This window comes from Phyllobates terribilis, unplaced genomic scaffold (genome assembly GCF_046119375.1).
Source record: "Phyllobates terribilis strain yellow unplaced genomic scaffold, ASM4611937v1 Scaffold_8__6_contigs__length_399053987, whole genome shotgun sequence".
Taxonomy (NCBI): Eukaryota; Metazoa; Chordata; class Amphibia; order Anura; family Dendrobatidae; genus Phyllobates; species Phyllobates terribilis.
In genome coordinates, this window is record NW_027362768.1 from 386,558,960 (window position 1) to 386,579,479 (window position 20,520).

At 50.9% G+C, this 20,520-nt stretch overlaps 1 protein-coding gene across 3 annotated transcripts; it reads right to left on the bottom strand.

The window, feature by feature from the left end:
* Positions 1–7,335: 7,335 nt before the first annotated feature.
* LOC141157631 (uncharacterized) lies at positions 7,336–17,398 on the bottom strand. Of its 3 annotated transcripts, none has more exons than XM_073645134.1 (2): positions 17,244–17,398; positions 7,336–10,631 (listed from the first exon to the last, which is right to left on the bottom strand). In XM_073645134.1, the coding sequence occupies exon 2, from the start codon at positions 10,516–10,518 to the stop codon at positions 9,127–9,129; it is 1,392 nt and encodes a 463-aa protein (XP_073501235.1). In that variant the 5' UTR covers positions 10,519–10,631; positions 17,244–17,398; the 3' UTR covers positions 7,336–9,126. The 3 variants fall into 3 exon arrangements, with proteins under 3 accessions (XP_073501235.1, XP_073501234.1, XP_073501236.1); XM_073645133.1 differs by having other exon boundaries at positions 17,232–17,384; XM_073645135.1 differs by lacking the exon at positions 17,244–17,398 and adding an exon at positions 17,083–17,200.
* Positions 17,399–20,520: the final 3,122 nt, after the last annotated feature.

Sequence of the window (20,520 nt, forward strand, 5' to 3'; positions counted from 1 at the left end):
CTCTCTATTCTGCTGGTGCAGTCACTGTGTACATACATTACATTACTGATCCTGAGTTACATCCTGTATTATACTCCAGAGCTGCACTCACTATTCTGCTGGTGCAGTCACTGTGTACATACATTACATTACTGATCCTGAGTTACCTCCTGTATTATACTCCAGAGCTGCACTCACTATTCTGCTGGTGCAGTCACTGTGTACATACATTACATTACTGATCGTGAGTTACATCCTGTATTATCCACCAGAGCTGCGCTCACTATTCTGCTGGTGCAGTCACTGTGTACATACATTACATTACTGATACTGAGTTACATCCTGTATTATACTCCAGAGCTGCACTCACTATTCTGCTGGTGCAGTCACTGTGTACATACATTACATTACTGATCCTGAGTTACATCCTGTATTATACTCCAGAGCTGCACTCACTATTCTGCTGGTGCAGTCACTGTGTACATACATTACATTACTGATCCTGAGTTACATCCTGTATTATACTCCAGAGCTGCACTCACCATTCTGCTGGTGCAGTCGCTGTGTACATACATTGCATTACTGATCCTGAGTTCCCTCCTGTATTATACTCCAGAGCTGCACTCACTATTCTGCTGGTGCAGTCACTGTGTAAATACATTACATTACTGATCCTGAGTTACCTCCTGTATTATACTCCAGAGCTGCACTCACTATTCTGCTGGTGCAGTCACTGTGTACATACATTACATTACTGATCCTGAGTTACCTCCTGTATTATACTCCAGAGCTGCATTCACTATTCTGCTGGTGCAGTCACTGTGTACATACATTACATTACTGATCCTGAGTTACCTCCTGTATTATACTCCAGAGCTGCACTCTCTATTCTGCTGGTGCAGTCACTGTGTACATACATTACCTTACTGATCCTGAGTTACCTCCTGTATTATACTCCAGAGCTGCACTCACTATTCTGCTGGTGCAGTCTCTGTGTACATACATTACATTACTGATCCTGAGTTACCTCCTGTATTATACCCCAGAGCTGCACTCACTATTCTGCTGGTGCAGTCACTGTGTAAATACATTACATTACTGATCCTGAGTTACATCCTGTATTATACTCCAGAGCTGCACTCACTATTCTGCTGGTGCAGTCACTGTGTACATACATTACATTACTGATCCTGAGTTACCTCCTGTATTATACCCCAGAGCTGCACTCACTATTCTGCTGGTGCAGTCACTGTGTAAATACATTACATTACTGATCCTGAGTTACCTCCTGTATTATACCCCAGAGCTGCACTCACTATTCTGCTGGTGCAGTCACTGTGTACATACATTACATTACTGATCCTGAGTTACATCCTGTATTATACTCCAGAGCTGCACTCACTATTCTGCTGGTGCAGTCACTGTGTAAATACATTACATTACTGATCCTGAGTTACCTCCTGTATTATACCCCAGAGCTGCACTCACTATTCTGCTGGTGCAGTCACTGTGTAAATACATTACATTACTGATCCTGAGTTACATCCTGTATTATACTCCAGAGCTGCACTCACTATTCTGCTGGTGCAGTCACTGTGTACATACATTACATTACTGATCCTGAGTTACCTCCTGTATTATACCCCAGAGCTGCACTCACTATTCTGCTGGTGCAGTCACTGTGTACATACATTACATTACTGATCCTGAGTTACATCCTGTATTATACCCCAGAGCTGCACTCACTATTCTGCTGGTGCAGTCACTGTGTACATACATTACATTACTGATCCTGAGTTACATCCTGTATTATACTCCAGAGCTGCACTCACTATTCTGCTGGTGCAGTCACTGTGTACATACATTACATTACTGATCCTGAGTTACATCCTGTATTATACTCCAGAGCTGCACTCACTATTCTGCTGGTACAGTCACTGTGTACATACATTACATTACTGATCCTGAGTTACCTCCTGTATTATACCCCAGAGCTGCACTCACTATTCTGCTGGTGCAGTCACTGTGTACATACATTACATTACTGATCCTGAGTTACCTCCTGTATTATACCCCAGAGCTGCACTCACTATTCTGCTGGTGCAGTCACTGTGTAAATACATTACATTACTGATCCTGAGTTACATCCTGTATTATACTCCAGAGCTGCACTCACTATTCTGCTGGTGCAGTCACTGTGTAAATACATTACATTACTGATCCTGAGTTACCTCCTGTATTATACTCCAGAGCTGCACTCACTATTCTGCTGGTGCAGTCACTGTGTACATACATTACATTACTGATCCTGAGTTACCTCCTGTATTATACTCCAGAGCTGCATTCACTATTCTGCTGGTGCAGTCACTGTGTACATACATTACATTACTGATCCTGAGTTACCTCCTGTATTATACTCCAGAGCTGCACTCTCTATTCTGCTGGTGCAGTCACTGTGTACATACATTACATTACTGATCCTGAGTTACCTCCTGTATTATACTCCAGAGCTGCACTCACTATTCTGCTGGTGCAGTCACTGTGTACATACATTACATTACTGATCCTGAGTTACCTCCTGTATTATACTCCAGAGCTGCACTCTCTATTCTGCTGGTGCAGTCACTGTGTACATACATTACATTATTGATCCTGGGTTACATCCTGTATTATACCCCAGAGCTGCACTCACTATTCTGCTGGTGCAGTCACTATGTACATACATTACATTACTGTTCCTGAGTTACATCCTGTATTATACTCCAGAGCTGCACTCACTATTCTGCTGGTGCAGTCACTGTGTACATACATTACATTATTGATCCTGGGTTACATCCTGTATTATACCCCAGAGCTGCACTCACTATTCTGCTGGTGCAGTCACTGTGTACATACATTACATTACTGATCCTGAGTTACCTCCTGTATTATACTCCAGAGCTGCACTCACTATTCTGCTGGTGCAGTCACTATGTACATACATTACATTACTGTTCCTGAGTTACATCCTGTATTATACTCCAGAGCTGCACTCACTATTCTGCTGGTGCAGTCACTGTGTACATACATTACTGATCCTGAGTTACCTCCTGTATTATACTCCAGAGCTGCACTCACTATTCTGCTGGTGCAGTCACTGTGTACATACATTACTGATCCTGAGTTACATCCTGTATTATACTCCAGAGCTGCACTCACTATTCTGCTGGTGCAGTCACTGTGTACATACATACATTACTGATCCTGAGTTACCTCCTGTATTATCCTCCAGAGCTGCACTCACTATTCAGTAGTCTTCAGGGCAGAAATCTCTCATTATTCCCAGTTTATTGGTGATGTACTTTCCGGCTGCTCCTGGATTACAGGATCTCTGTTGTTCTGATGCTTTTTCTTGGGGTGTCTGTGTATGAGGCCACGGCCCCACTATCAGTATTTGGTCAGTATTCGGTCAGTATTTGTTCTCAGGAGTTGGTGATAAATGCAGAATTGGTGACTTGTTTCTATTAGACCTTTCCTCTGATTGTTCCTCGCCTGGTTTTGGCTCCCACTCCTGAGAAACAATACTGACCGAATACTGACGGAATACTGATGGAATACTGATGGAATACTGATGGAATACTGATGGAATACTGATGGGGCTGTGGCCTTAAGCTGAGAGTTTGTTACAATGTATAAGTCTGGGGAATCCTTTGCAGTAAGCACATCAGCACATGACTGCGGAGCTCAGTGATTGGCTGCAGTGCTGTCAATGTGACATCCGCTCTGCAGACAAGAACAGACACCAGGAGCAGCAGTGAGACTCAGCACGGGACCTGGGGAGGGTGAGTAATCCGCCAGTTGCTCTTTGGAAGATATTGCATTTAGGGAACAGAGGTTTATCCAAACTGGAAAACCCCTATTACCCCTCACTGCTTTGAGAGCACTGGAAGTCCCTGGAGGAATGTAAAGAAGGTCGCACAATGGGGAAGGAAAGGATGTGTGCTGTGGAATTAATACCGCTATATAAGTGAGTAAAAGAAATAAATGTGACACGAGACACAATGTCCGATGGAGAAGCTGCAGCCGGACTGACCGGCGGCAGCAATCATAAATGTCACAAAGAGAAACGTCTGAGCTGCGCAACACAACAGAAAAGGAAACAGGAGACCAGCAAAGAAAGAAGCAGAGAATGCAGCCTCGTGTGAACACTGTCTGGCCGTCGCACACATCGCAGAGTCCTGTCAATCAAGCAGAGTCGTGAAGGGAGCAGACGTGGACCCGCCTTAATGTCTGCTCCCCGCCCTGGTGACTGCTCCCCGCCCTGGTGACTGCTCCCGACCTGATCACTGCTCCCCGCCCTGGTGACTGCTCCCTGCCCTGATCACTGCTCCCCGACCTGATCACTGCTCCCCGCCCTGGTGACTTTTCCCCGCACTGGTGACTGCTCCCCGCCCTGATCACTGCTCCCCGCGCTGGTGACTGCTCCCCGACCTGGTGACTGCTCCCCGACCTGATCACTGCTCCCTGCCTTTTTCTTCCTCCCAGAATAATGCTGTTAGTGATTCCGGATGCAGAAATCATCCCCCAGATCCGCTTAACTTCTTCCTGCCCGGCAATGATGCGAGATGTGCAGGTTTCCGCTACCTCCGACCCCCCACCCTTGGGGGCAATGTGACTGTCCTCTGTGATAAACTGTTCTGGAGGTAATTAGTGACGGATCCTCATAAGAGGCGATAAGAGGATCAGCGGCCGCAGCGTAATGTGGGGGATAATTACAGCTTCTCCAAGTGTCAGGTGCAGTCACGTCTCCACCCGCCCATCCAGAGCCTCCAGCCCTACCACTGCACCCCGACACCGCCATACCGCACCCTGACACCGCCATACCTCACCCCGACCCCGCCATACCGCACCCCGACCCCGCCATACCGCACCCCACCACCATACCGCACCCCGACACCGCCATACCGCACCCCGACACCGCCATACCGCACCCCGACACCGCCATACCGCACCACAACACCGCCATACCACACAACACCGCCATACCGCACGTCGACACCTCCATACCACACCCCGACCCCGCCATACCGCACCCCAACCCCACCATACCGCACCCCACCACCATACCGCACCCCGAAACAACCATACCGCACCCCAACCCCGCCATACCGCACCCCGACCCCGCCATACCGCACCCCACCACCCTACTGCACCCCGATACCACCATACCGCACCCAGACACTGCCATACCGCACCCCAACACCGCCATACCGCACCCCACCACCATACCGCACCCTGACACCGCCATACCGCACCCCGACACCGCACCCCAACACCTCCATACCGCACCCCGACCCCGCCATACCGCACCCCACCACCATACCGCACCCCGACACCGCCATACCGCACCCCGACACTCTCCATACCGCACCACAACACCGCCATACCGCACCCCAACACCGCCATACCGCACCCCGACACCAACATACCGCACCCCGACCCCGCCATGCCGCACCCCAACACCACCATACCTCACCCCAACCCTGCCATACTGCACCCCGACACCGCCATACCGCACCCCGACACCACCATACCGCACCCCGACACCGCCATACCGCACCCCGACCCCGCCATACCACACCACAACACCACCATACCGCACCCCGACACTACCATACCGCACCCCGACCCCGCCGCACCCCAACACCACCATACCTCACCCCGACACCGCCATACCGCACCCCGACACCACCATACCGCACCACAACACTGCCATACCGCACCCCAACACCATCATACTGCACTACAACACCCGGCTATACCGCACTGCAACACCCAGCTATATATGACCGCTATACTGTAAAGTAATACCGCTGCATCTCACTATAACACAGATACACAACACTAAGACAAAGTCATCTTCTTAGCACTGTGGCTCAGTGGTCAGCACTGTACTATATACAGAGCAACACGGTGGCTCAGTGGTTAGCACTGTACCATATATAGGGCAGCATGGTGGCTCAGTGGTTAGCACTGTACTATATACAGAGCAGCATGGTGGCTCAGTGGTCAGCACTGTACTATATACAGAGCAGCATGGTGGCTCAGTGGTCAGCACTGTACTATATACAGAGCAGCATGGTGGCTCAATGGTTAGCACTGTACCATATATAGGGAAGCGCGTTGGCTTGGTGGTTAGTACTGGATGGTGGCTCAGTGGTCGGTAGTATTGCTTTGCAGCACTGGGGTCCTGGATTCACTTCCCATTGAGAATAACATTGGCCAGGAGATTGTATGTTCTCCCGGTGTTTCGTGGGTTTCCTCCAGGTTCTCTGTTTCCTCCCACCCCCCATAGCCTGATTGGGAATGTAGATTGTGAGCCTCGATGGACACAGTGATTGTGATGTCTGTACAGTGCTGTGGAATATGATGGCGATATATAAGTAGAATAAATACAGACGGGAGATTCTGTTCCTTCTGCAGCAGCAGAGATGGAGACCGTCAGTCCGGGTGATGCTTCTCCAGGTCCCCGTCCCGTGTTGGTGGCCGCGCTTTCTGACATGATGGGTGAGCCCGCTATTACCAGAGCATGTGCCACCAGTGACAACCCGAAGTGCAAGTCAGAAACTGTCACAGCAGTTGTCACCCCCCTCACCTCATAGATAGCAGTGCTCAGCAGGGGGCAACACTGAGCAGAGGATCATGAAACCAATGCCCCGAGCTGGGGCATGATGGCCGATACCAGGGCTGTTAGCATCAGCGGTGACTGGAGTAACCCTCTGACCCGCCATCAATGTGCAGCACACGGTGGACCTACTGCAGACGAGGGGACAACAGTGAGACAACGGCGCCACCAGGTGCCCACACCAGATACTGCTCCACCAAGGATGCACGTGCCAGAGAGGTCGACCTGGTACAGGGTCCAAAGTAAGGAAGCCAACACCAGGCACAGCCCATGGACCATAGTGCTGCTGTGTTTGGAAGAAAGTAGCCATGTTTTTCACGTCTTATACAACCTTTTTAATATTTCCTCCACCAATAATGCCCCCAATAACGGCACTGTGACCCCACTGACAGCGCAGCAGCTGGAACGAACAAAAGTTTATTGATTTTTTGTTTTTCTTATATGAATAATCTTCTAATACTTAGATTTAGCAATTTAGCCTCGAACAGCTCTCATCCATCAGGGGCACACCTATCCCATGTCTCTTCTCTCGGGGGCACACCTATCCCATGTCTCTTCTCTCGGGGGCACAGCTATCCTGTCTCTTCCCTCGGGGGCACAGCTATCCCCTGTCTCTTCCCTCGGGGGCACACCTATCCCATGTCTCTTCTCTCGGGGGCACAGCTATCCCATGTCTCTTCTCTCGGGGGCACAGCTATCCCATGTCTCTTCTCTCGGGGGCACAGCTATCCCATGTCTCTTCTCTCGGGGACACAGCTATCCCATGTCTCTTCTCTCGGGGGCACAGCTATCCCATGTCTCTTCTCTCGGGGGCACAGCTATCCCATGTCTCTTCTCTCGGGGACACAGCTATCCCATGTCTCTTCTCTCGGGGGCACAGCTATCCCATGTCTCTTCCCTCGGGGGCACAGCTATCCCATGTCTCTTCCCTCGGGGGCACAGCTATCCTCTGTCTCTTCCCTCGGGGGCACAGCTATCCTCTGTCTCTTCTCTCGGGGGCACAGCTATCCTCTGTCTCTTCCCTCGGGGGCACACCTATCCCATGTCTCTTCCCTCGGGGGCACACCTATCCCATGTCTCTTCTCTCGGGGGCACAGCTATCCCATGTCTCTTCCCTCGGGGGCACAGCTATCCCATGTCTCTTCCATCGGGGGCACAGCTATCCTCGGTCTCTTCCCTCGGGGGCACAGCTATCCTCGATCTCTTCCCTCGGGGGCACAGCTATCCTCGGTCTCTTCTCTCGGGGGCACAGCTATCCTCGGTCTCTTCTCTCGGGGGCACAGCTATCCTCGGTCTCTTCTCTCGGGGGCACAGCTATCCTCGGTCTCTTCTCTCGGGGGCACAGCTATCCTCGGTCTCTTTTCTCGGGGGCACAGCTATCCTCGGTCTCTTTTCTCGGGGGCACAGCTATCCTCGGTCTCTTCTCTCGGGAGCACAGCTATCCTGTCTCTTTTCTCGGGGGCACTGCTCTCCTCTGTCTCTTCTTTCGGGGGCACTGCTCTCCTCTGTCTCTTCTTTCGGGGGCACTGCTCTCCTCTGTCTCTTCTTTCGGGGGCACTGCTATCCTGTCTCTTTTCTCGGGGGGCACAGCTATCCTCGGTCTCTTTTCTCGGGGGCACAGCTATCCTCGGTCTCTTTTCTCGGGGGCACAGCTATCCTCGGTCTCTTTTCTCGGGGGCACAGCTATCCTCGGTCTCTTTTCTCGGGGGCACAGCTATCCTCGGTCTCTTTTCTCGGGGGCACAGCTATCCTCGGTCTCTTTTCTCGGGGGCACAGCTATCCTCGGTCTCTTTTCTCGGGGGCACAGCTATCCTCGGTCTCTTCTCTCGGGGGCACAGCTATCCTCGGTCTCTTTTCTCGGGGGCACAGCTATCCTCGGTCTCTTTTCTCGGGGGCACAGCTATCCTCGGTCTCTTCTCTCGGGAGCACAGCTATCCTGTCTCTTTTCTCGGGGGCACTGCTCTCCTCTGTCTCTTCTTTCGGGGGCACTGCTCTCCTCTGTCTCTTCTCTCGGGGCACTGCTCTCCTCTGTCTCTTCTTTCGGGGGCACTGCTCTCCTCTGTCTCTTCTCTCGGGGCACTGCTATCCTCGGTCTCTTTTCTCGGGGCACTGCTATCCTCGGTCTCTCTTCTCTCGGGGCACTGCTATCCTCGGTCTCTTCTCTCGGGGGCACAGCTATCCTCGGTCTCTTCTCTCGGGGGCACTGCTATCCTCTGTCTCTTCTTTCGGGGGCACTGCTCTCCTCTGTCTCTTCTTTCGGGGGCACTGCTATCCTCGGTCTCTTCTCTCGGGGGCACTGCTATCCTCTGTCTCTTCTTTCGGGGGCACTGCTCTCCTCTGTCTCTTCTTTCGGGGGCACTGCTATCCTCGGTCTCTTTTCTCGGGGCACTGCTATCCTCGGTCTCTCTTCTCTCGGGGCACTGCTATCCTCGGTCTCTTCTCTCGGGGGCACAGCTATCCTCGGTCTCTTCTCTCGGGGGCACCTATGCTGGGTGCTGCATATTCATGCTGTTTTGGTTTCCTATCTGGATATTTCTCGAATCGTGGATCTCAATGGTGGATCCTTGTCCTGGTAATATTAAGTTTGGCTGCAGCAATAACTGTTGACAGAGACGAGCGTTGACGGCGTGCAGCTCCTCCTCGTTACGCTGTATCTCCCCCAGAGCCTGGGACAGGCGTGCAGCATCTTCTAGCTGTTTTTCGGACAATCGTTTCGCCTGTTCTATTTGCCATTCTTCTCGCTGAGTTTTGATCACATTTTCTTTGAATGTTTTCTTCACTCTGGTGTCAAAGAGCGGAGACCTCTCCTCGAGGCGCGTTAATGTGCTCAGAGCTAACGGCATGGGCCTTATTGTAGGGTTAAATCTTGGAATAAGAGGAATGACAGTGCCGCACTTATTTTGGTCTTGGATGGAGTTCATAAGGACGACATTGGCCTGGAACTCGCCCCACTTGGACAGAAATTTGTCTGTGAGCAGAAGAACGATATAGGCAGAGTTCTTCACCGCGTCTTCCAGGCACCGGAGAGGACTTCGTCCTGCAATCTCAAAACCTTCACAAAACGTTGTGCCGTTCCCAATCTTGAGGTCATGCAGAACTGTGCACACCCTCTGAGCTTCCTCCTCATCCTCGGGGACGTGAAGTATGACAAAGCTGAAAAACTTTACCGAAGAGGGTAAATAAGAGACAGAGGGGGGTAAACCGGGGGCAGAGGGGGGTAAATCAGAGACAGATGGGAGAAAACCAGCGGCAGACGGGGGTAAACCGGCGGCAGATGGGGGTAAATCAGAGAAAGATGGGAGCAAACCGGCGGCAGACGGGGGCAAACCGGCGGCAGAAGGGGGTAAACAAACAGCAGATGGGGGTAAATCAGAGACAGATGGGGGCAAACCGGCGGCAGACGGGGGCAAACCGGCGGCAGACGTGGGTAAATCAGAAGCAGAGATGCCAGGAGGTCCTGGAGACATAGTGCCCATCTGACTGCTGCAGGCATGGCATACTACAGGTTGGCAGAGGGAGTCTCTGATTTCTTCTGCATGTGCTTCGCCTTCACCTTCCCGCTCCTTCGCTGCGCTCTCAGTCTCCCCGAGCTCGCTCGATGCGGCTGCTGTCGGATTTGTGGCACATGAACGATCAGATGCATCTGAAGGGCTGGAGCCGCAGGGTGAGAGGCCACTCTTCAGGCCACTGGTCGTCTTGCATTGGCTCTTGTGCTCCCCCGTTACGAGTTCTGCACTGTGTGATCTACTGATCTGCAATGAATAAGATGCACAAGACGGATCTGGCGATTCCGGCAGCAGGATCCCATTGTTCAGTAGATCAGAACGTAAAGTGTGTGGCTCGTCCTGGTCTGAGCTGAGACCCGGCTCCAGCATGGTGATCTGCAGAATGAACGGTCACCAAGGTATTAATTAAGATCCGGTGAGTCCCCGAAATGCACGATGGACGTCGACATTACAGGAAATCTTCAGAATGCACCGTGCCTCGGCTGCAAGGAAAAAGAAAAGAAATGGCTTATCAGCCGACGTTCTGCAATATCTGCGCCAAATCCACAGCGACGGCTCGAGTCCCTATAAACCGATGGTGAAACCTGCACTGATGATTCTGCAGCACGTCCACAACAGAGCGAGCCGCGAATCTGAGACTCGGCAGCACTTTCTGCGTGGAAACTTTCCTCAGTATGAGGAAAAGATGTACGATTTCTTGCTGACATTTTCTGTAACATTTCCGACTATTGGAAACTTATATCTATCAAGAGCGACATTACAGATGAAGTGCTATACAGACACGACCGAAAGATGCAGAGCAAGAGCGCGACAGCGTGCAGACACGACCGAAAGATGCGGAACAAGAGCGCGACGCCGTGCAGACACGACCGAAAGATGCGGAACAAGAGCGCGACGCCGTGCAGACACGACCGAAAGATGCGGAACAAGAGCGCGACGCCGTGCAGACACGACCGAAAGATGCAGAACAAGAGCGCGACGCCGTGCAGACACGACCGAAAGATGCAGAAAAAGAGCGCGACAGCGTGCAGACACGACCGAAAGATGCAGAAAAAGAGCGCGACAGCGTGCAGACATGACCGAAAGATGCGGAACAAGAGCGCGACAGCGTGCAGACACGACCGAAAGATGCGGAACAAGAGCGCGACGCCGTGCAGACACGACCGAAAGATGCGGAACAAGAGCGCGACGCCGTGCAGACACGACCGAAAGATGCGGAACAAGAGCGCGACGCCGTGCAGACACGACCGAAAGATGCGGAACAAGAGCGCGACACCGTGCAGACACGACCGAAAGATGAGGAACAAGAGCGCGACGCCGTGCAGACACGACCGAAAGATGCAGAACAAGAGCGCGACGCCGTGCAGACACGACCGAAAGATGCAGAACAAGAGCGCGACGCCGTGCAGACACGACCGAAAGATGCAGAAAAAGAGCGCGACAGCGTGCAGACACGACCGAAAGATGCAGAAAAAGAGCGCGACAGCGTGCAGACACGACCGAAAGATGCGGAACAAGAGCGCGACAGCGTGCAGACACGACCGAAAGATGCGGAACAAGAGCGAGACGCCGTGCAGACACGACCGAAAGATGCAGAGCAAGAGCGCGACAGCGTGCAGACACGGCCGAAAGATGCAGAACAAGAGCGCGACGCCGTGCAGACACGACCGAAAGATGCGGAACAAGAGCGCGACACCGTGCAGACAAGACAGAAAGATGCGGAACAAGAGCGCAGCGCCGTGCAGGCACGACCGAAAGATGCAGAACAAGAGCGCGACGCTGTGCCGACACGACCGAAAGATGCGGAACAAGAGCGCGACACCGTGCAGACACTACCGAAAGATGCAGAACAAGAGCGCGACACCGTGCAGACACGACCGAAAGATGAGGAACAAGAGCGCAGCGCCGTGCAGACACGACCGAAAGATGAAGAACAAGAGCGCGACACCGTGCAGACACGACCGAAAGATGCAGAACAAGAGCGCGACGACGTGCAGACACGACCGAAAGATGCAGACATTATCCAGACATTTGTTGGGAATCTCTCTCAAGTAAAACTAACAGGTCAAGCAAATTCTTATCCTCTCTTGCTGACAACTTTATCTTCCAAAAGGTAGGGGAGAAAACAAGGGGATCTGCTACTTTGGATCTAATTCTTATAAACAGGGAGGAAATGGTTGAGGAGGTAAAGGTGGCTGGGACCCTAGGAGGCAGCGATCATGCTATTATAGAATTTTGGATAACTAGAGGAGGAAGACATGTGAAGACTCAAACTTCAAGGTTAGATTTTAGAAAGGCAGATTTTAAGAGACTCAGAAAGAGAATAGGAGGGATCCAATGGCTGGATGTCCTTAAGGACAAAAATGTCCAGGTAGGATGGGAAATTTTTAAAAATGAGATTCTCAAAGCACAATCGTTAACAATCCCGAAAAGTAGGAAGAATGGGAAGCATTTAAGGAAACCAGGATGGATGAACACAGAACTTAAACACATGCTAAAAAGAAAGAAAGAAATGTTTATTAAATGGAAAGAGGGAGGCATATCTAAAGAAGATTATAATGCAGTCTGCAGATCCTGCAGGGCACGTATCAGGTTAGCTAAAGCTGACAATGAATTAAGGCTTGCAAGAGATGTCAAAAGCAATAAAAAAGGATTTTGGGGGTATGTCAAAAGTAAAAGAAAAGTCAAAGATGCTATAGGATTTTTACAGGATGAAAATGGAGAAATGGTAAGAGAGGATGTTGAGAAGGCCGAACTTTTTAATTCCTATTTTGCATCTGTTTTCTCTCAGAAAGAAAATGTAACATCAACTGATCTTCACTGTCCTTTTAAAGGAATAGAGGAATCCAAGTTATCAGTAAACAGAAAGATTGTGAGGGAATATTTAGCTAACATAAATGAGTTCAAGTCTCCAGGTCCAGATGAATTACACCCCAGAGTACTGAAGGAGATTGTAGAAGAAATTTTAGAACCACTCTCCATAATCTTTGAAAATTCTTGGAGAACAGGAGAAGTCCCAGAAGACTGGAGAAGAGCAAATGTTGTTCCTATCTTCAAAAAGGGGAAGAAGGTGGACCCAGGGAACTATAGGCCGGTGAGTCTGACTTCTATACCAGGAAAGATCTTTGAACAAATTATTAAACAACATGTATGTAAGTACATGGATAAGAATGAAGTGATTAACCAGAGTCAGCATGGGTTTGTAACTAACAAGTCATGTCAGACTAACTTAATTTCCTTCTATGACAGAATCACTGACTGGGTGGATCAGGGAAATGCTGTAGATATAGTATATCTTGACTTCAGCAAAGCATTTGACAAAGTATCTCACATCATCCTTATTGAAAAAATGACCAAGTATGCAATGGACCAGGCAACTGTTAGGTGGATTCATAACTGGCTTAGTGATCGGACTCAAAGGGTGGTTGTAAATGGCTTCACATCCAGCTGGATGAATGTCTCAAGTGGGGTACCACAGGGCTCCGTCCTGGGACCTGTATTGTTCAACATCTTTATCAATGATCTAGATGACGGAATTGAGGGTAAACTGATTAAATTTGCTGATGACACAAAGCTAGGAGGGATAGCTAATACTAGAGAAGAGAGAGAGAGGATTCAAAAGCATCTAAACAAACTGGAGCAGTGGGCAGCAACCAACAGAATGGTTTATAACAGGGAAAAATGCAAAGTACTACATCTGGGCAATAAAAATGAAAAAAGCATCTACAGAATGGGAGGAATAGAGCTAAGCAACAGTACATGTGAAAAAGACTTAGGTATACTAATAGATCATAGACTGAACATGAGTCAACAGTGTGATGCAGCAGCAAAAAAGGCAAATACAATTCTGGGATGTATTAACAGAAGCATACAGTCTAGATCACGTGAAGTCATTATCGGTCTTTACTCCTCTTTGGTCAGACCTCATCTGGAATACTGTGTACAGTTTTGGGCACCACATTTTAAAAAAGACATCGACAAACTGGAGCAAGTTCAGAGAAGAGCGACCAGAATGGTGACTGGTCTGCAAACCATGTCCTATGAGGAACGGTTGCAGGATTTGGGAATGTTTAGCTTGCAAAAAAGAAGACTGAGAGGAGACTTAATAGCTGTCTACAAATATGTCAAGGGCTGTCACATTGTAGAAGGATCATCTTTATTCTCATTTGCACAAGGAAAGACTAGAAGCAATGGGATGAAACTAAATGGGAGGAGACACAGATTAGATATTAGAAAAAACTTTTTGACAGTTAGGGTGATTAATGAGTGGAACAGGCTGCCACGAGAGGTGGTGAGTTCCCCTTCAATGGACGTCTTCAAACAGAGGCTGGACAGACATCTGTCTGAGATGATCTAGTGAATCCTGCTTTGAGCAGGGGGTTGGACCAGATGACCCAGGAGGTCCCTTCCAACTCTACCATTCTATGATTCTATGATTCTATGCAGAGCAAGAGCACGACTCCGTGCAGACAAGACCGAAAGATGCAGAGCAAGAGCACAACGCCGTGCAGACACGACCGAAAGATGCAGAAAAAGAGCGAGACGCCGTGCAGACACGACCGAAAGATGTAGAACAAGAGCGCGACGCCGTGCAGACACGACCGAAAGATGCAGAACAAGAGCGCGACAGCGTGCAGACACGACCGAAAGATGCAGAAAAAGAGCGCGACGCCGTGCAGACACGACCGAAAGATGCAGAAAAAGAGCGCGACAGCGTGCAGACACGACCGAAAGATGCAGAAAAAGAGCGCGACAGCGTGCAGACACGACCGAAAGATGCAGAACAAGAGCGCGACAGCGTGCAGACACGACCGAAAGATGCGGAACAAGAGCGCGACAGCGTGCAGACACGACCGAAAGATGCGGAACAAGAGCGAGACGCCGTGCAGACACGACCGAAAGATGCAGAGCAAGAGCGCGACAGCGTGCAGACACGACCGAAAGATGCAGAACAAGAGCGCGACGCCGTGCAGACACGACCGAAAGATGTGGAACAAGAGCGCGACACCGTGCAGACAAGACAGAAAGATGCGGAACAAGAGCGCAGCGCCGTGCAGGCACGACCGAAAGATGCAGAACAAGAGCGCGACGCTGTGCCGACACGACCGAAAGATGCGGAACAAGAGCGCGACACCGTGCAGACACTACCGAAAGATGCAGAACAAGAGCGCGACACCGTGCAGACACGACCGAAAGATGAGGAACAAGAGCGCGACACCGTGCAGACACGACCGAAAGATGCAGAACAAGAGCGCGACGACGTGCAGACACGACCGAAAGATGCAGAGCAAGAGCACGACGCCGTGCAGACAAGACCGAAAGATGCAGAGCAAGAGCACAACGCCGTGCAGACACGACCGAAAGATGCAGAAAAAGAGCGAGACGCCGTGCAGACACGACCGAAAGATGTAGAACAAGAGCGCGACGCCGTGCAGACACGACCGAAAGATGCGCTCTTGTTCTGCATCTCTCGGTCGTGTCTGCACGGCGTTGCGCTCTTGTTCTGCAACGTCGTGCAGACACGACCGAAAGATGCAGAACAAGAGCGCGACAGCGTGCAGACACGACCGAAAGATGCAGAAAAAGAGCGAGACGCCGTGCAGACACGACCGAGAGATGCAGAACAAGAGCGCGACGCCGTGCAGACACGACCGAAAGATGCAGAACAAGAGCGCGACGCCGTGCAGACTCGACCGAAAGATGCAGAACAAGAGCGCGACGCCGTGCAGACACGACCGAAAGATGCAGAAAAAGAGCGAGACGCCGTGCAGACACGACCGATAGATGCAGAACAAGAGCGAGACGCCGTGCAGACACGACCGAAAGATGCAGAAAAAGAGCACGACGCCGTGCAGACACGACCGAAAGATGCGGAACAAGTGCACGACGCCGTGCAGACACGACCGAAAGATGCAGAACAAGAGCGCGACGCCGTGCAGACACAATCAAAAGATGCAGAACAAGAGCGCGACGCCGTGCAGACACGACCGAAAGATGCGGAACAAGAGCGCGACGCCGTGCAGACACGACCGAAAGATGCGGAACAAGAGCGCGACGCCGTGCAGACAAGACCGAAAGATGCGGAACAAGAGCGCGACGCCGTGCAGACAAGACCGAAAGATGCGGAACAAGAGCGCGACGCCGTGCAGACAAGACCGAAAGATGCGGAACAAGAGCGCGACGCCGTGCAGACACTACCGAAAGATGCGGAACAAGAGCGCGACGCCGTGCAGACACTACCGAAAGATGCGGAACAAGAGCGCGACGCCGTGCAGACACGACCGAAAGATGCGGAACAAGAGCGCGACGCCGTGCAGACACGACCGAAAGATGCGGAACAAGAGCGCGACGCCATGCAGACACGACCGAAAGATGCGGAACAAGAGCGCGACACCGTGCAGACACGATCGAATGATGCAGAACAAGAGCACGACGCCGTGCAGACACGACCGAAAGATGCGGAACAAGAGCACGACCAAAAGATGCGGAACAAGAGCGCGACGCCGTGCAGACACGACCGAAAGATGCAGAAAAAGAGCGAGACGCCGTGCAGACACGACCGAAAGATGCGGAACAAGAGCGCGACGCCGTGCAGACACGACCGAAAGATGCAGAACAAGAGCGCGACACCGTGCAGACACGACCAAAAGATGCGGAACAAGAGCACGACACCGTGCAGACACGACCGAAAGATGCGGAACAAGAGCGAGACGCCGTGCAGACACGACCGAATGATGCAGAACAAGAGCGCGACGCCGTGCAGACACGACCGAAAGATGCAGAACAAGAGCACGACACCGTGCAGACAAGACCGAAAGATGCGGAACAAGAGCGAGACGCCGTGCAGACACGACCGAAAGATGCGAAACAGAAGAGCGGCTTTGGTATAAAAAGAGCAGAAGTTCAATAAAGAACTTATTACGTAATAGTTACTTCGGGGTTAGACAGAAGTCTTATGCTGGCTGCCGGCAGATCTCGCAGTCACGGCTCCTGTAATCTGACCAGGCAACATGGCGACTGACGAGGAAGTGAAGCCCATCGCTGCCCGCACACCGCACGCTCCGCACACCGGTCACACGCACCGATATACTTGCCCTTTGGTAATTGCCCTTCTCTGGGGGGTTTAGGTCTTTTCTTCCTTATAGGAAGTCTTGGAGGTTTCTGCCGTCAGCTCAGCGTCTGCTTCCTCAGGACTACAACCCCTCCCTTCCGAGATGAAAGGTCACATTCCACATCAGATCTAGGGCTCGTCTCTCCATCTCGTCACCTGCTGCCGGGACATCATCTCAGGGCAGTAGGACAAGTCCCAGCACAACGAGGCGTGTGAATGCGGAGGAAGAGGCTCGAAACGGAGTTTGGGGAATAGAGAATTCGCAGCAGTCGAGATACAAATGGGCAAATCTGTCTGGTGCCCCCCATGGAAGAGCACTGCAATGTGACCAGAGACCTGCGTGCACATGCCGCCCCCTGTCCGCACACAGCGGGGTGCAGGCTGGCTGACAGACGCCTTAAATGTAGGGGTTCTGGTCCTTGTCTACATCCCGCTGAGGTCTAACAGTCAACGAACCCCAAGAAAAAAGTATCAACGGAATGGAAACCGAAGCCGCCAGTGTCTGCGGCGATCAGCAGCAGCGTGCGCGGCCTGGAGATCTGCACAGCTCCGAGGACCCCGATAATGTCCAATACACCATCTGTATCCAGGACCGAGGAGCAGCGCACCCTCCCCATACACCTGCAGCTGGGGGCACTTAAACAGTGGCATGTAAAAGTTTGTGCACCCCTGGTCAAAATTCCTGTTATTGTGAACAGTGAAGCAAATTGAAGATGAAATTATCTAAAAGGCCTAAAGTTACAGATGACGCATCTCCTTTGTATTTTAGGCAAAAAAAATAATTATATTTTCATCTTTTACATTTTAAAAATTGCAAAAAAGGAAAATGGGCCAATGCAAAAGTTTGTGCACCCTGCATGGTTAGTACCCAGTAGCGCCCCCTTTTGCAGGTATCACAGCTTGTAAACGCTTTTTGTAGCCGGACAAGAGTCTTTCAGTTCTTGTTTGAGGGATTTTCCTCCATTCTTCCTTGGAGAATTCCTCCAGAGCTGTGAGATTCCTGGGGCGTCTTGCATCCTCTGCTATTTTGAGGTCTAGCCACAGATTTTCAATGATGTTCAGATCAGGGGACTGTGAGGGCCATTGTGAAACCTTCAGCTTGTGCCTTTAGAGGTCGTCTATTGTTGATAGTGACCTGGGTTTAGGATCATTATCCATTTGTAGGATCATCCTCTTTTCAGCTTCAGCTTTTTTACAGATGGTGTTATGTTTGCATCAAGAATTGGTTGAAATTTCATTGAATCCATTCTTCCCTCTACCTGCGAAATGTTCCCCGTGCCATTGGCTGCAACACAACCCCAAAACACGATTGATCCACCCCCATGCTTAATGGTTGGCGAGCTGTTCTGTTCCTGAAATCTTGTGCCCTTTGTTCTCCACACATAACTTTGATCATTGTGGTCAGAGACTTCTATTTTACCTCATCGGTCCACAGGACTTGTTTCCACAATACATCACGCTTGTTTAGCTGTTCTTTTGCACTTCTGATGCTGAATTTTATGGTGATGACGCAGGAGACGTTTTCTTCTGATGACTCTTCCATGAAGGCCATATTTGTGCAGGTGTCTCTGAACAGTAGAACAACGTACCACAACTCCAGAGTCTGCTAAATCTTTCTGAAGGTCTTTTGCAGTCAAGCGGGGGTCCTGATTTGCCTCTCTAGCAATCCTACGAGCATCTCTCACTGAAATGTTGCTTGGTCTTCCAGACCTTATCTTGACCTCCACTGTTCCTAGTAACTGCCATTTCTTTATTAAATTTCAAACTGAGGAAAGGGCAACTTGGAAACCCTTTGCTCTCTCCTTCTAGCTTCTCCTGCTTTGTGGCCTCCACCATTGTCAGAGCTCGGCAGCTGCTTAGAAGACCCCACGGCTGCTTGTTTGGGCAGAAGGTTAGAGGAGGTTTTTATAAAGCTGGAAATTTGCATCACCGGCCTTTCCTAATGATGATAGTGAACAAGCCATAACCCTAACAGGATAATTAAGGTCTGACACCTTGGTCAAAGTTATCTGAGCACACAAACTTTTGCATCGGCCCATCTTCCTTTTTGTCATTTTTAAAATGTAAAAAGATGAAAATATAATTTTTTTTTTTGCCTAAAATACAAAGGAGATGCGTCATCTGTAACTTTAGGCCTTTTAGATCATTTCATCTTCAACTTGCTTCACTGTTCACAATAACAGGAATTTTGACCAGGGGTGCACAAACTTTTACATGTCACTGTATGAACACTGCAGACCCCCAGCCCTGACGCTCGCACACAATGCACCATACTAACCAGCGCCAGCGCTGCATTTTGACTGCATTTCTTCAGCGATGCCGCAGGCACTTAACCCCTCGTGATTGACAGCAAAAACTGACGAGAAGTTGAATTGCTGGAAATGCCACAATCCCGGCACAATAAAAAGTTCAGCAACTTTCTAAAAGAATTTGCATTTCGACTCCTCTCTTTTCAATGTGTTGGTTTGCTGTGAATGGAAACCTTTATATTTAGAGGCTGAGATGCAGACAGGAAAGGGTTTGCTACAATGTAGTACAATACACAAGCTGAACATCTGGCCTTTGTTACAATGTATCAGTGCAGGTAAAATGTATCACACCAGGTACTAGTGAAGCCAATGCTCATCTGGGAGAAGGAGCGCAGCGGCCGGCGCTGTCCATGTACTAGATTGGGATTATTTTGGGGTCGCGCTGCCCCGAACTGACAGCTGCGGTCCAGACTGACAGCGAATCTGGAATCTGCTTACTTCACAATTAATCTCTTTAATCTGCTCGGCGGCCACAGAAGATTACACTGCACCAAAACCGGAGCGCTCCCCCGAGCAGCCCCCGCCTGCGAAAGTATTATTCTGAGCCCATGATGGACGCAGTCCTCCTATCTGAATGACCAGGCCTACCTTCTTCCGGGCAGCACCAGCGAGGCGCAGTCGCCCACTCCCGTCCTCCTCGGGGGAGGGGGGGGAGCAGTCGCCCGTTACCGTCCTCCTCGGGGGAGGGGGGGGAGCAGTCGCCAGTTACCGTCCTCCTCGGGGGAGGGGGGGGAGCAGTCGCCAGTTACCGTCCTCCTCGGGGGAGGGGGGGGGGGGGAGCAGTCGCCCGTTACCGTCCTCCTCGGGGGAGGGGGGGGAGCAGTCGCCCGTTACCGTCCTCCTCGGGGGAGGGGGGGAGCAGTCGCCCGTTACCATGCTTCAGGAGTGTGGTGCATGTAGCAGTCGCCCGTTACCATGCTTCAGGAGTGTGGGGCATGGAGCAATCGCCCG

Coding starts and splice junctions, on each gene's coding strand:
- LOC141157631 (XM_073645134.1), bottom strand. CDS start 10,518: ATGCTGGAGCCGGGTCTCAGCTCAGACCAGGACGAGCCACACACTTTA.